At 55.9% G+C, this 13,229-nt stretch overlaps 1 protein-coding gene across 2 annotated transcripts in view; it reads left to right on the top strand.

The window, feature by feature from the left end:
- Positions 1–13,229, top strand: part of ASB2 (ankyrin repeat and SOCS box containing 2) — a 41,396-nt gene that overhangs the window by 12,337 nt on the left and 15,830 nt on the right. For both annotated transcript variants that reach the window (XM_037831995.1, XM_037831994.1), the window contains exons 3-5: positions 6,862–6,963; positions 9,868–10,034; positions 10,904–11,059. In XM_037831995.1, the coding sequence (XP_037687923.1) occupies positions 6,862–6,963; positions 9,868–10,034; positions 10,904–11,059 (425 nt within the window). The remainder of the gene's footprint in view (positions 1–6,861; positions 6,964–9,867; positions 10,035–10,903; positions 11,060–13,229) is intronic.

Genomic DNA, 13,229 nt, shown 5'->3' on the forward strand with positions numbered 1-13,229 from the left:
GAAACTGAATCTCAGAGAGGTGAATTAACTTGTCCAAGGTCACACAGCAAGTAGGTGGTATTGTAGAGATTGGAACTGTCTGGTTCCAAAGCCCATGCCGTGGCCTTGTACCACTGGCTTGATGTTTGAATGAGGTGGGAACTGTGTTCTGAGTCAGGCCAGCACTTCGAAACCTATCTATTCAGTCTCCCTGGGAAATCATGCTTGGGAAGCAAAGGACATCTGCCCAGCAAAGCCACCCTGCCTTCTCGTCAGGCTCCCTTCTCGGCATCTCCTCTTCATCCCACTTGCAGGACTCTCTAGAGCAGAACCATCCAATGGAAATATGTCATGAGCCATGACTGCTGCCCACACAGGCAATTTTATATTTTCTAGCAGCCACATCAAAGGAGTAAAGAAAAACAGGCAAAGTTGATTTTAATAATACATGTCATGTAACTCAAGTATGTGGGGCTACGTGTAATAATGCTTTGGTATTACCCTGGGGCATGGGCCTCAAATCTCGTTGTTTCCAGAAGCCAGCTGACACCTGTGTGACCTTCAGCAAGTCACTTAACCTCTCTGAACCTCAGTTTCCTTCTCTAGAAATAACACAAATAGTAACAATTAACAGATTTTCTCCAATATCCAGTCGCAGTTGACAGGGGCTGAAGGTAGATGACAGAGCATCCCAGCCCTGTCTCCTGATGGAACCCATCAGGGTTCTCCCCGGTAACTCTGCCCCTTGGTGAGGGTGGGATGCTTCTGCCTGGCAGGCTGGAGGCTGGGCAAAGGCTGGGGATGCTCAGTGATGAGGAGGCCCTTCTAGAAGGTAAGGCAGGTGGCCTCCTTGGGCAGCTGGAGGAGTATGGAAGTTCCAGGTCACTGAGGACACCCCTCTCTGGGACCCAGTTGGAAACTGAAACCTAGAGCCATCTTGGTCTCTGCTTGAGGAGGCCCTGGTTCCTGTTCTGGCCGGTTCAGCTGAAGTCAGACCACTGGTTCCCCTTTCTCAGGAGGGGATGAGAGAGAGATAAGGGCAATGTCTGTCTCTGGGAAGACGGGGCCCGTACTAGGAAGCCAGTGTGTCCCCCCACATCTGCAGCCTTCTCCCCAGCGTGGGAGCCCCACCCAGAGGTCCCAGGGGCCCTTAGAAAGTTTTGAACTGGGTGCGCCCTCGAGGTCCAGATTCTGACCTCTTTCTCCATCTTTCACCCTCCCTGGTGAGGAAATGAAGACCCACAGTGGGGCATGAGCACTGATCCAGCCTCCTGGGAGAAATGTTCTCACAGAGAGGGGAAATGACTTAGCCAAGGCCACACGGCCCTCACCTGAGACCCAGCACAGATAATGGAGGGGAAGAGGATTCAGCTCGGATCTTCTCCCTCTTGATGTGACTGGGCTCGGGCCCTGCTGGGGAAGCAAACTCCTATCGGGATTTCTCGAGCCGTTCTCCTCTCCTCCTGCTCCCCTCCCCGAGATGTGCCCTCATCACCTCCCATGCACCCGGCACACAGCAAGTCACCTGATGCTTCCCAAAGCCCCACAGGTGGGCACTTCTGTGTCCATTTTACAGGTGACAAAACACGGGCACAGCAGGGCCGGGAACTGGACCAAAGTCTGCCCTGGTCTGAAGCCCGATGCTTGGCCATTCTGCTGGTTCTGCAAAGGCCTCTTCCTGCTTCTGCCTCCCCCTACCTCCCTGAAGTGGGGTTTCAGCCACATAACATCCGCCTCCCACCCACGGAGATTTCGGGTCCCCAAAAGCTTGTGGAACGTGCACTTCTGGTCTCACACACCCAGACAAGGCGTTAAAGTAAGGACATGGGGAAGATTCATGTTCACTTCTGTCGCTGAATATCATAGTTCCCACCCAAGGAAGTTTAGGAATGGGACATCAGTCATGTCCTCAGGGCCCCCACATGGCCAGCTCCTTCTTGTCCTTCGGGTCTCGGTTTAAATGTCGCGTCCTCCAGGAGTCCTGCCCTGACCAAGTAGGACCCCTCTACCTGCTCTCTGGGCTTATGATTTCCTTCACAACCCTGACTGCCACTTCCAGCTTTTACTTGTCTGATTCCGCCAATACACTGGAAGCTCCTTGAGGGCAGGGGCTGATCTGTCTTCCTGAGTGCAGCCCTGCCCAGCACCGTGCCTGACCGTAGCAAACACTGAGGAGCTCTCTGTGAGGAAAGGAATCGGGGAACAGAGGAAGGAGTGACGAGGCAGCAAGCAGAGTGGAAAGCAAAGTAGGTGTGGAGGTTACAGTCCTTCCACTGTCGCCTGTTGGCTCTGTGACCTTAAGCAAGTTACTTAACCTTTCTGAGCCCCAACAGCCTCATCTCTAAAATGGCAATAACAAATACCTGCCTGGCCCATCTTGTGGCATGCTTACGAAAAGCAAATAAGATTAGGCATCGGTGCCATCCCACATCCTCTCCCACCCTGAGTGACCTGAGGGCCCACTTTTGTGGCTGCCTCTGCTTCATAGACAGGCCCATGTGCCACCCTGGGCTGATGTTGTCTGGCCCCCTGACAGTGTCCCCAGGTTCACGTGACCTCTTTGGGGACAGCGAACAGATACTACTCTCTCTCGGACTCTTAGTGCCCAGCAAAGAGCCTGATCGTTGTGGATGTCCAATATACGTTTTTAGGCAAATAAATTGCACTTGAAACCAATAAAATGCCCCAGGAATCTAATTTATTGTTATTATCTTTAAGCAAAATGACAAGTGTGGACATAAAGGTCAATTGGAGTCTTTGGCATCCTAGAAACGAAAGCCAGATCAATCCCTTGCAAAAAGAGAGTATTCCCTTTTGCAATTGCTTCCCTCTCACCACAGTGTAAGAGAGGAAGGTTGAACCATGCAAAACCATCATTTGCCAAATCTTGGTGCACTGAGGGCTCCCAGAAAGGCAGCCCTCATTTCCCAGCCTATGGAGAAGCAGGGAGTCCAGGCTTACCGGGGATGGACAGTCAGAGTGTGACCAGGGAGCTGGGTCTTCACAATCCTTAAACTTCTGCATTTTATTTAAGGTTACATTTCCAAGAAGACAAAGCAGGAAAATATAAAGCAGGAACTTGCTTGGGCTAATGTATGCACAGCTGCAAGCCATGCGGATCAAGCCACACACATTTACTGGGCTCTTACGACGTGCCCAGGCCCTTGCTGGCACCTGGACATGAGGCAGTCCTGGCCCAGGGTTGCAGTCTAATGGGGGAAAGGCTCAGAAGTATGTGATGATCCAGCAGGAAAAGCAGAGCAGTGGGGTTTGCACCATTTTCAGAGGAGGGATGCCAAAAGGGTGGGCTCACTTAGTTAAGGAAGTGGGCTTTGCAGAATGAATAGTTCACCAAGCAGAGTAGAAGCAACAAACCTCTTGGAGCCTCTATACCCTCACCTACCAAAGGGAGACAATGATGTTTCCTTCACAAAGTGGCTGGAGAATTACATGAGATGCCCAGTGCAACGTGCTTAACATGGGCTTAGCCTGTAGCAAGGGCCCGATGAATCTCAGGTATGGATGAGAAGGCAGAGGTTGCTGCAGCTTGGGATTTGTGTTCTTTTCTATACGAGATTCCTCGCTGCCCGGCCCAGGAAGGCCACGGCGGCCAGTGGATGAGGACGAAGCAGCTCTCGTGGGCGGGAGGTTGAGTCCAAGGCCCTGCGGGAACTGGGGTGGGGATCGGTTATGGGCTGGGAGGCAGGCAACAGCACGACACCAAGATGACCACATTGCCTCAGCCTCTTCACAGGTTTTTGTTTGCTTGCTTTTTGCTTTCTTTTGTTTTGTCCCCAAGTATTTCGTTCATGAATATTTGTCAGTGCCCACTGTGTGCCAGGCTTGTGCTCGTGATAAGATTGGCCTGGGGATCACGTGGGAGAACAAACACAGGATCCCAGCACGGTGGGGTCATGGAGTAGACTCCCCCTATTTGTTAGTTCCCTTCCCTGTTAGGATACCTGCTGGCCGCCTGCGTTCAGTCAGCCCAGCCCCATTTAGACCTTCCCGGGGCTTGCCGGGCAGCTCTCTATCTCCAACAAGGCAGCCCACCCATGGGCTCACTGAGGAGCTGGCACCGTCAGCACTGCCCCCGACCCAGGTCTGAAGCCGGGACCAGCCGGACTCCAGGATTGGGGCACTGGGTGTGGGTAGAACTGGGGGAGAGCTCTGGACCTACTCGCCGACACGCAAAGGCCTAGGGCTCTACCTGGGCCTCCTCCGGGTCGTGACCTGCGCCCACATCCCGTCCCGAGCTGAGCTGCTCTCACCTCGAACTCAGCCCCTGCGGTTTGCTCTGCTGGGAATTCCCCGGCCCTGGGCCTCAAGGGGAAATGGGGCCTCCAGCCTTGATCAGAAAGAGCATGAAACCTGGGTCAGGGGGCCTGGCTCCCCATCAGCTCTGAGGCCCACAGCTCAGTAACTGAGCAGACGCCCTGCCCATCCCCCCAATATTATTCACACACCCCAAGTTCAGTGTTCCCAGAATCAGTCCTCCTGCCCCTACTCCAGCCCCTCCCCACGGCTCCGGGATTGTGTGTGTGTCTCCCACCCTGCTGGCCTCTTGAGCACAGATGACAGGATGTGTCTCCTGGATCTACATCCCGTGCCCCTACACTGGTCTTGGCATGAGCAGGAGTCTGGAAATCTTGGTCAAATTGAATTCAGTCTCAGTTTCCTCATTTGCAAAATGGGCGCAATGCAGCCCCTGCCTCCATCAAAGGTCGGGGGGAGGTTGGAAATGAGGCAACAGATGGAATGGCTTAGTGAGCATCTGTCTTGCACAAATGTGAGGGGTAGTCACCCTGTCCCCTCACTGCCACCTCCATCAGTCTCACTGCTGGCTGCTGCTGCTATCGTTTTGCCATCAGAGAGAGGTCCTCGTTTTGGGTGGTGTGGTGGGCTTTTCCTAGTCTTATCACCTGGCTGAAAACAGTCTAACAAATAATCGGTGATTGGTGGCCACATGCGGCCAGCGATGACGGTGGCCAACAACCAAGGACACGTGGAGAAAGAAGCCCAGGGCCTTTCGAGGCCCGGGGCTGGTGAATACAGAGGTCGGCCCAGCCCCCAGCCTCCTTCCACCTGGCTCAGAACCTTCCCCCCTTCTCAGAGCCAGGAGCAAGCTCAAAGAACCCCAGACTCCGCAGCATTCAGGGCAGTGGGGAGGGCCCGGAGGGGCAGGCTTTGCACCCCTTCCCAGGACGGGGCCTCTTGGATCTGCTTTACACGCCGAGTCCCCCACGGGAGTGAGCTCATTTCAGCAAACGTGCTGCAGCTACAGACGCAGCAAGGACACGCCCAGCCTAGTCCTTTCTTCCCATTTTACAGCTAAGGAAACTGAGGCACGAAGAGGGGAAGGAGTGTGCTCAGGGTCCCAGGGTCTGTAGGAGTGGTGGCCGTACACCTGGAGAGAATGCAAAGGAACTGTGGGTGGGCTGATTCAGGAGCTCCAGCAGACAGACGTGGGCCTGATGTTCCACTCTGCTGGCTCCCCAGCTGTGTGCGACCCTGGGGCAGTTACCCTCCCACAGCCTCAGTTTCCTCATCTGCAAAAGGGCGGTGAGGACTGCAGAGCTGTGAGGACTGATGAACAAACGAACACACGCAAAGGGCTTCTCGTGGCACCTTGCTCGACCCGATGTGTGCTCAATGGAAGGCAGTGACGGTGACAGTGGTGAGGGTGGGACGACGAAGATGGCCGGGCGCTCTAGTTGCATCCTCTCCACCTCACCCTGGCCTCGCCAAGGGTGTCCACAAAATCTGTGGGTTCTGGCCTGTCCTAGAAGAGGGGGTCCTTCTCGGGGTCACAGTCCCAGCCCCCCCACACCCCACGGAGTGCTGGGCATCAGCAGTGCCGCCCTCCCCACCCCCACCTGCCCAGCGGTGTGCGCAAGACCAGGCCAGACCAACTGGGGTGTGGGGCGGGGGTGCAGGCCTGGCCTCACCGGGGGCGGGGAGTGGGCCAGGGGACCACACATCCAACCCTCACCACAACTCACCCCTCCTTTGACCCCTTCCATACTCACAACAGCCCCACTGGGTCAGGGAGGGTCTGAAGCTGAGAGAGGTGAAATAATGATTAAAATTAATGGTCAACCCAAGGCAAATGTCCCCTGGGGGGTGCCTGGCATCCATTAAGCACTTCATTCCATTCTCTTACCCACCCCTCTGAGACAGGATCTGTTCCTGTGCCGTCTTACAGGTGGGGAAACCAAGGCACAGGGAAGTTTGATCTGCCCGAGGTCTCACGGCCAGGAAGGGCCAGCGTCTGGATTCGAACCCGTGTCCATGTGACTCCACAGGCCGGACCGGTCTGGCCATTCTCATGCCTCCCTTTGCCGTAACCCTCTTAGTGCTGGGCACGAGGTGCTGATGAGCTGGTGAGGTGGGGAGAGGGGCACGGACCCGGCTGACTTCTCAGCTTTGCCCCCAGTCCCCACCCCTCCACGAACGCCTTGTGCATCCCTGTCGGGGCTCTGCCTGGCCAGCCCCGGACTGAGGCCCGTTCATCCAGGGACCTGCCGCCGAAAACTTCTCCCATCCTCCCGGGGTGAAGAATGTCACCTTGCTTCATATCTGCCTCCTGCGTGGTTGGCTGGGGAGGGGGACCGCGAGGGTGGGGGTGAGGTTAACCTCACTGTTGTCTTATATGGTCATTTAAATCTCCCCGGGCTTCCTCCAAGGGCCAAAAATAATCTGGAGACACAGCAGCTGTGTCCAGCATGCAGAGAGGACTCGGCCATCTGCTCTGGTTCAGAGCCCCGAGTCTGTCAGTCTTCCCCCCCAGCCCTCCTCACGCCTCGTCCTGCCTCCAGCCATGACCCGCTTCTCTTATGCAGAGTACTTTTCCCTCTTCCACTCCTGCCCTGCACCCTCCAGGTCCACTGCCACCGAGAGCCCTCCAGCCCCGGCCCCCAAGGGCTTGTTCCAGGAGGTCATGAAGAAATACAACAGCCGCTTATCCAAGACGTCCCAGCTGGCGTAAGTGACCCCTGCCTCGGCCCCCGTGACCCTCCAAGTTTGCTGCCCCAGCTGGGTTGGTAGGAAGGAGATCCAGAGCCTCCAGGAAGGCAGGGGCACTGTGGAGGGGCCTCCCAGGCAAAGCCCTCTCAGGGGTGTCCCTCGAAGGCCCAGGTGCATCCCCCAAGACCCAGCTGCTCCTGCTGGGCGGGGCCTGGTGATTACAGACCCCGGTCCCCAAGGACGGCCAGCAGGCTGGGCTCGGGGTTCACCTCTGAGAGGCCCACAGACGGGGCCTGTGTGCCAGAATAACCCCCAGCAGGCCCTGAATTGGGGACCCAGCAAGAGAAAGATTTGGGGAGACAGCCCAGAACCCGGGAGGCCCAGAGCAGTTCAGCCCTGGAGCTAATGAGTTGGCTGTGCCCTTTTCTCACTCTTCCCCGTCCCCATGCCACCCAGCACTGGTGAACACCCATGCCCACGTGCGGTGTTTAGCTTTGTTGTTTTTATTTGTTAAGTGCTAGGTGCTAAAATCCAGAAATAATCAGAGCTGCAGAGGAGGGCTTCAGCTTGGCGAGCACCCGGGTGCTGGGCTATTTGGGGCCTCGGGAGACAGTTCTGGCTTGCTACTGCCTCTGCTTTCCATACGGACCCTAGAAGCAGCTGAAAGCGAAAGAGGGGTCCTCTCACTGGAACCCCTCATCCCTTGCTCACTGGTGTTGCCGAGAGGGGCGGAGGGAATTGGCCAGTGTTTTGTTTCTCCTTCCCAGCCCCTTTCAACCCTCCTGAGACACGGTTCCTTGGTGCTGGGGGAAGGGTGGGTGGGTTCTGAGCTTGGCACTGCTGCCACTTCCCATGTGACGACCAGCAAGTCACTGCCCCCTTCTGAGTCCCCCTTCTCCATAGGAGAGGGTTGGGGTGGACAAAGTGACTTTCAAGGTTCGGTCAGTCTCTGATGGCCCTCGCCCTCCCACCCAGCAGCTGCCCCCGCCCGCAGGGTGGGAACTTGGCTGAGCTCACAGAGAAGTGGCCAGTGCGCACGGTGGATAGTCCTGGGGTCCTTGAGCCACGGCTCAGGCAGATCCAAAAGTGTTCTTGGGGCCGAGCGTCCCCACCTGCCTTCCCCAAGGCCCCGAGAACAGACCCCATCTCCTCTTCGATTGGGGTCCCATGGGAGACCTCACAGGGGTGATGGGACACCTACCCGGGACTCCCCTGAGCACAGGCAAAGCGTCTGGGGGCACTGACGGGTCGGGGCTGTCCTGGCAGCCGCAGGTGGAGCTCTGGAGCTCAGCGAGGTGGCCGCGATGGCGCTGACGGGGCCGCGGCTCTTATCTGCTCCGCCCCCGTCGTCCCTGCTGGGTCTGTAACTTACCCCGCAGCTCACTTGCTCTGCTGCTATTAATAACCAGAGAGGCTGAAAGTCAGGGGAAGTGCCGCTCCCACTGGAGGAAGCAGCTGGGCGGGTGCAGGGCTGGCGCTGCAGACCTTCACGGCCTCCCCGGTCCCTGACACGGGGCCCCAGGAACAAGGCCTGCCTCCAGCCTCACCTTCCCCATCTGGGAAATGGAGCCATCCATGCAGAGCCCACCCAGGAGTAGATGTGGGGGTCATAGCAGTTGTGGCTCTAAGGATGGGGAAGGTTGCTCAGTGAATGAATGAATGAATGAATGAATGAATGAACAGAGAAATATTCATTTAAGAGCGGTCAGCCTTCACCTCAGAGCTGCTGGAAGCTCAAACAGGACCAGGAAGGTGGAAGGTGCTCAGTAAACACTAAAGCACTAAGATCAGCAAACACATAGTTAACGTGCTGCTAAAATCTCCCAAGGGGGTTACTTATTTGTCCCTTTGTAGGAGGCATTGTGTGCCTAAATCCTCTTTGTGTGAAACAGTCTGGGTCTAATATTAGCTGCAGTCACTGAAAGCTGGGAGAGAGAGAGGGATCCCCAAATTCTCTTCCCTTTTAAGGGAGCCTCGGTGTCCACCCGCAGCAGGGAACGTGCTGGCTACGTTTCAACCTTGTCATATAGCTTCACTGAGCGCCCACTCTGTACCCCCTATGGTGCCAACTCGGGGACACAGACGTGGAAGAGCCCTGAGCCCAGGCATGGTCACCAGGGAATCAGACACTGACAAGGCAATCCCGAGTCCCCATATTTACCTTTGCAGGCTGGTGGTTCCTCCCAATTCTCCAAGGAGGCCCTTGCAAATCGTATTTTGAACAGGATGAGTGTAATAAATAAAATTCCCAAAGAAATGAGCAAGGCTCCAAGAGGGGAAAAGCCATGCTTTTCAGAGATAGTAGGGATAAAGGAGCAAAATAATTGTTGGAGTTCCCATTGCACACCAGGTTCTGAACTCATTCATTCATTCATTCATTCACTCATTTATTCTTTCACTCAGCAAACACTTACTGAGAACTTGTATGGACCAGCCACCAAACTGGGCCCTGGGAATAAAACGGAGCTCCCAGAGTTCACAGTCCAGTGAAGGAGACAACTATTGGTCAAATAATCACCCCAAAACACATCAAGTCTCGTGGGTGTATGAAGCCTTGTGATCAGGGATTGATTGCCCTGTTTGGGGATCCTGAGGTCAGATGGGCTGAGGAAGTGGTGACAGAGCTGAGAGCTGGGGGGCTGGTTCTGGGCCAGTTCCGGGCATAGGGAAGAGCTTTACCAGCGCACCCCCAAGGGACTAGGGAATGACTGGTCTCTTCATGTCCACACAAGCCTAGTGGGGCGACAGGGGGCTAAGTACCTGCCCAGACCAGCCAGAGGGGACAGGCCTGGACCCCAGGACACAGTGACCCCCAGCAGGTGTCCACTCTGCACCACCCCCAGGCCCTGCTTTCCCTCTGGGGAGGGGCCACCCAGCCTGCCACACCAGCTCCTGAGGGGGGCCCCTCCCTTGCTCCTCCAGGGCCGTGGACCCCGTGCTGAAGGCCATCAAGGAAGGCGATGAAGAGGCCTTGAAGGCCATGATCAAGGAGGGCAAGAACCTCGCGGAGCCCAGCACGGAGGGCTGGCTGCCGCTGCACGAGGCCGCCTACTATGGCCAGCTGGGCTGCCTGAAGCTCCTGCAGCGAGGTGAGGGCTGGTGGGGTCCGGAGGGGCCCCCAGGTGGGGAGGGGTGCAGGGGAAAGGCCCCTTCCTACTAGAGCTCTGCGTTCTTTGCCCCCAGACAGCTTTGGGAAGGGGGAGAGGCTGGGTTAGGATGCCCATTTGGCGGCCGAAGTCACTGGAGAGTGAAAGTGGCTTGTCTCCCACCCCACCCCCAGGCCCCTGGGCTGCCATCTCGCCAGGCCTCCCAGGACAGGGAGAACCTAATTCCTAGAAAAGGAATGAGGGAGGGCTGACGTTTGGGAGAGCCGCTGCCAGCATGTTCCGGAGTGAAGATTCCAGGGCTCACTGGGTGTGGGAAACACTGCAGCTGTGCCTGTGCCCAGCCAAGGCCTCCCCACCAGCAGTGGGGCCTTGGGGGGCTCCTGCCTCCTCCCATACCAGATTCACAAGGGACACCCGCAGGTGGGGCCTCCTGCACCCCTTGGTGAACAAAAAGACTCGACTCTGTCCTGAAGCACCACAGACCCCGAACCCCATGATCCAAGGCAGAAACAGGCATGAGATGTGGCTTTTCCAGCAGGGGTTGGTGGAGGTGCAGAGGAAGGACAGGACGGGGCCACTCAGACAGGGAGGGGCTCCAGCAGGCTTCACGAGGAGGGGGTGTCTGAGCTGGGCCTTTATGACTGGGCAGCTGAAACAGCCCTTTGCAAGTGAGAGTCCAGGACAGGGAGGATGAAGGAGCCAGAGCTTGGCTAATCTCAGAGGGTGCCATACATATTGCTATCCTCAGACTCGAGCGGGAAAAGGGAAGTCCTCTGTGTTGGGGTGGGGGGGGTGGGGAGGGGCTGGTATCTTCTGAATTCATGAATTTCCTGATCTGTTCTCCTCCCCAGCATACCCAGCAACCCTCGATCTGCGCACCCTGCAGGAGGAGACGGCGCTTTACCTGGCGACGTGCAGGGAGCACCTGGACTGCCTCCTCTGGCTGCTCCAGGTGGGGGCCGAGCCCGACATCTCCAACAAGTCCCGAGAGACGCCCCTCTACAAAGGTGAGCCTCCTGGGTGGGCTTCCCGGAGGAGGCAACAAGGAGCATGGCTCCCAGAAGTACATAAACTCCCAAGGGGGCTACTGCGAAGGGGTAGGCTTTGTCCAGATGCATGGTCTGTGTAATAGAATCATTCATTTGTGCCTCTATTCAGCCAACATCTTCCAAGTGCCTCCCCTGTGCCAGGCAGGCTAAAGGGCACCGAGGGATCGATGATGAAATGATACAGTGCCCGCCTGTGGGCTCTCCCAGCCCAGTGGGGCACAGACACACAGGCCATGCAGCAGTCAGCCGACGACAATGAGGAGCGTGGCCAGAGGGACGGCTGGAGCATGGGGGAGGGGCACTGGTGGGGGCGGGGTGCCCATGGAGGGGGTGCCGGAGTTGAGCCTGAACAAGAGGCATTACTGGCTGGACAAGCATGGGGAAAAGCATAGGCTAAGGCAAGGAAGTAAGAGAGAGGATTTGAGCCTCTGGGATGTTTGATGAAGGAAAATAAGAACATGTTTCCTCAGTACTTCATGCAAGGACGTTTGTTGGCTGTCTGAGCAGTGCCCAGAGTCCAAATCTGAACAGTCATGCTAGCTGGAATTTATTGGGTGCCATTTATATGCATTAAGTCCATTTATATGCGCCAGGCACTGTTGTGTTATTTAACCCTCATGTCCACTGATGAAGTAGATAATGATATTACCCCCATCGTACTGACGGACAGAGGCACAGAGACGTGAAATAAGTTGCCCAGGATCACAGAGCCTGTGAAGACTACAAAGACCTGGAATTTAAATGCAGGCAGCTGGATGCTGGCATCACACTTTGAACCATTATGTGATAAAGCATCCAGTTTGTGCCTAAATGCTTAAGCCATCAGCTTTGGGTCTTGCAAAACAGTAGGGCCGTTGCCCTTTGAAAACCACAGGAATCCCTGGTTTCCCACGTGGGTTTCCTGGTGCCTGGAGCTTGGATCATTCAGAGGGCAGCAGAAACAGGCTGGCAGGGAGCGGGTGACTTGCAAGCCCATGGTGGAAGGCAGCCCCTGGGGCCCCTGCAGTCACAAAGAGCCCCTGTGAAGCCAGAGGTTCCCATCCACACGCCCGGGCCCTGGCCCACATGCACCCCTGTCACGTGCCAAGTGCCAAGCTCAAGCCTCCCGTGCTCTGCCTCACTCAGCCTTCCCACAAGGTTCACCGTCTCCATTGTGCAGATGATACAGGTGGGGAAACCAAGGCACAGGGAAGTCAACAGCTTTGCCTGTGGTCCCCTAAGAAGCCCTACACAGGCAGCCTCCACAGATTGACTCAGAGGAGCTCCCAGGGGTGGCTGACTTGGAAAAGCACCCAGGAGACCAACACCACCTGCAGCCTCCCTAGTGACAACTGAGCCGGAGCAAGCTTGTGTTTGGGACCTGGAGAGGATGGAGGCTTAAAAGGGAGATGTGAGCAGGCTGAGAAAGACTTGATGCTCTGGGCCCAGCAAGATAAAATTTAGCCCCAAATGAAACAGGGAGCCTTAGAGGAGGGGTTGTGGCACGATCCATTCCTCATCTAGAGAGATTCTTCCAGCCTTGGTAATACTGAGGATTGAAGCAGGTAATGCTGGAAGGGGAGACGAGCTAGGGAGAGCCTGGAACATTCCAGGGGACAGAAGCCAGGCCCCAGGTGGGGCAGCAGAAAAGACACAAATGTTGTAAAACAAAATGCCTCAGGCAATTTAGAAAGGGATCCTCGAAAGACCCCAGCGGTACTTGAACTTGGGAAACTCAGGTTTGTAGATCAGAAGCCCTGGGAAGGCAGGTGTGTTGTCCTTCATGTTCATCATCAAAGCACAGTGGTTAAGAACAGACTCTGGTATAGGATGACCTGAGTTTGAATCCCAGCTCTGCCACTTACTCTCTGTGTGACCTTGGGCAAGTTACTTAATCTCTCTGTACCTTGCTTTCCTCATCTGTGAAAAGGGGATAATCACACTACATCCTGTAAAGGTGGTCGAGAGAATTAAATTAGTTAATCCACATAAAGCACTTAGAACAGAGTATCCGGCACCTGAATGGTGTCAGGAGGCATTATTGAGGTGTTCCGTACATTTTCCTGTTAGTTCGATATCCTACATCCAGTGCAGGGCCTAGAACTTAGCTAGGATGCCATGGAGACTTGTTGAATGAATGAATGAACGA

This window comes from Choloepus didactylus, chromosome 4 (genome assembly GCF_015220235.1).
Source record: "Choloepus didactylus isolate mChoDid1 chromosome 4, mChoDid1.pri, whole genome shotgun sequence".
NCBI classification, from domain to species: domain Eukaryota; kingdom Metazoa; phylum Chordata; class Mammalia; order Pilosa; family Megalonychidae; genus Choloepus; species Choloepus didactylus.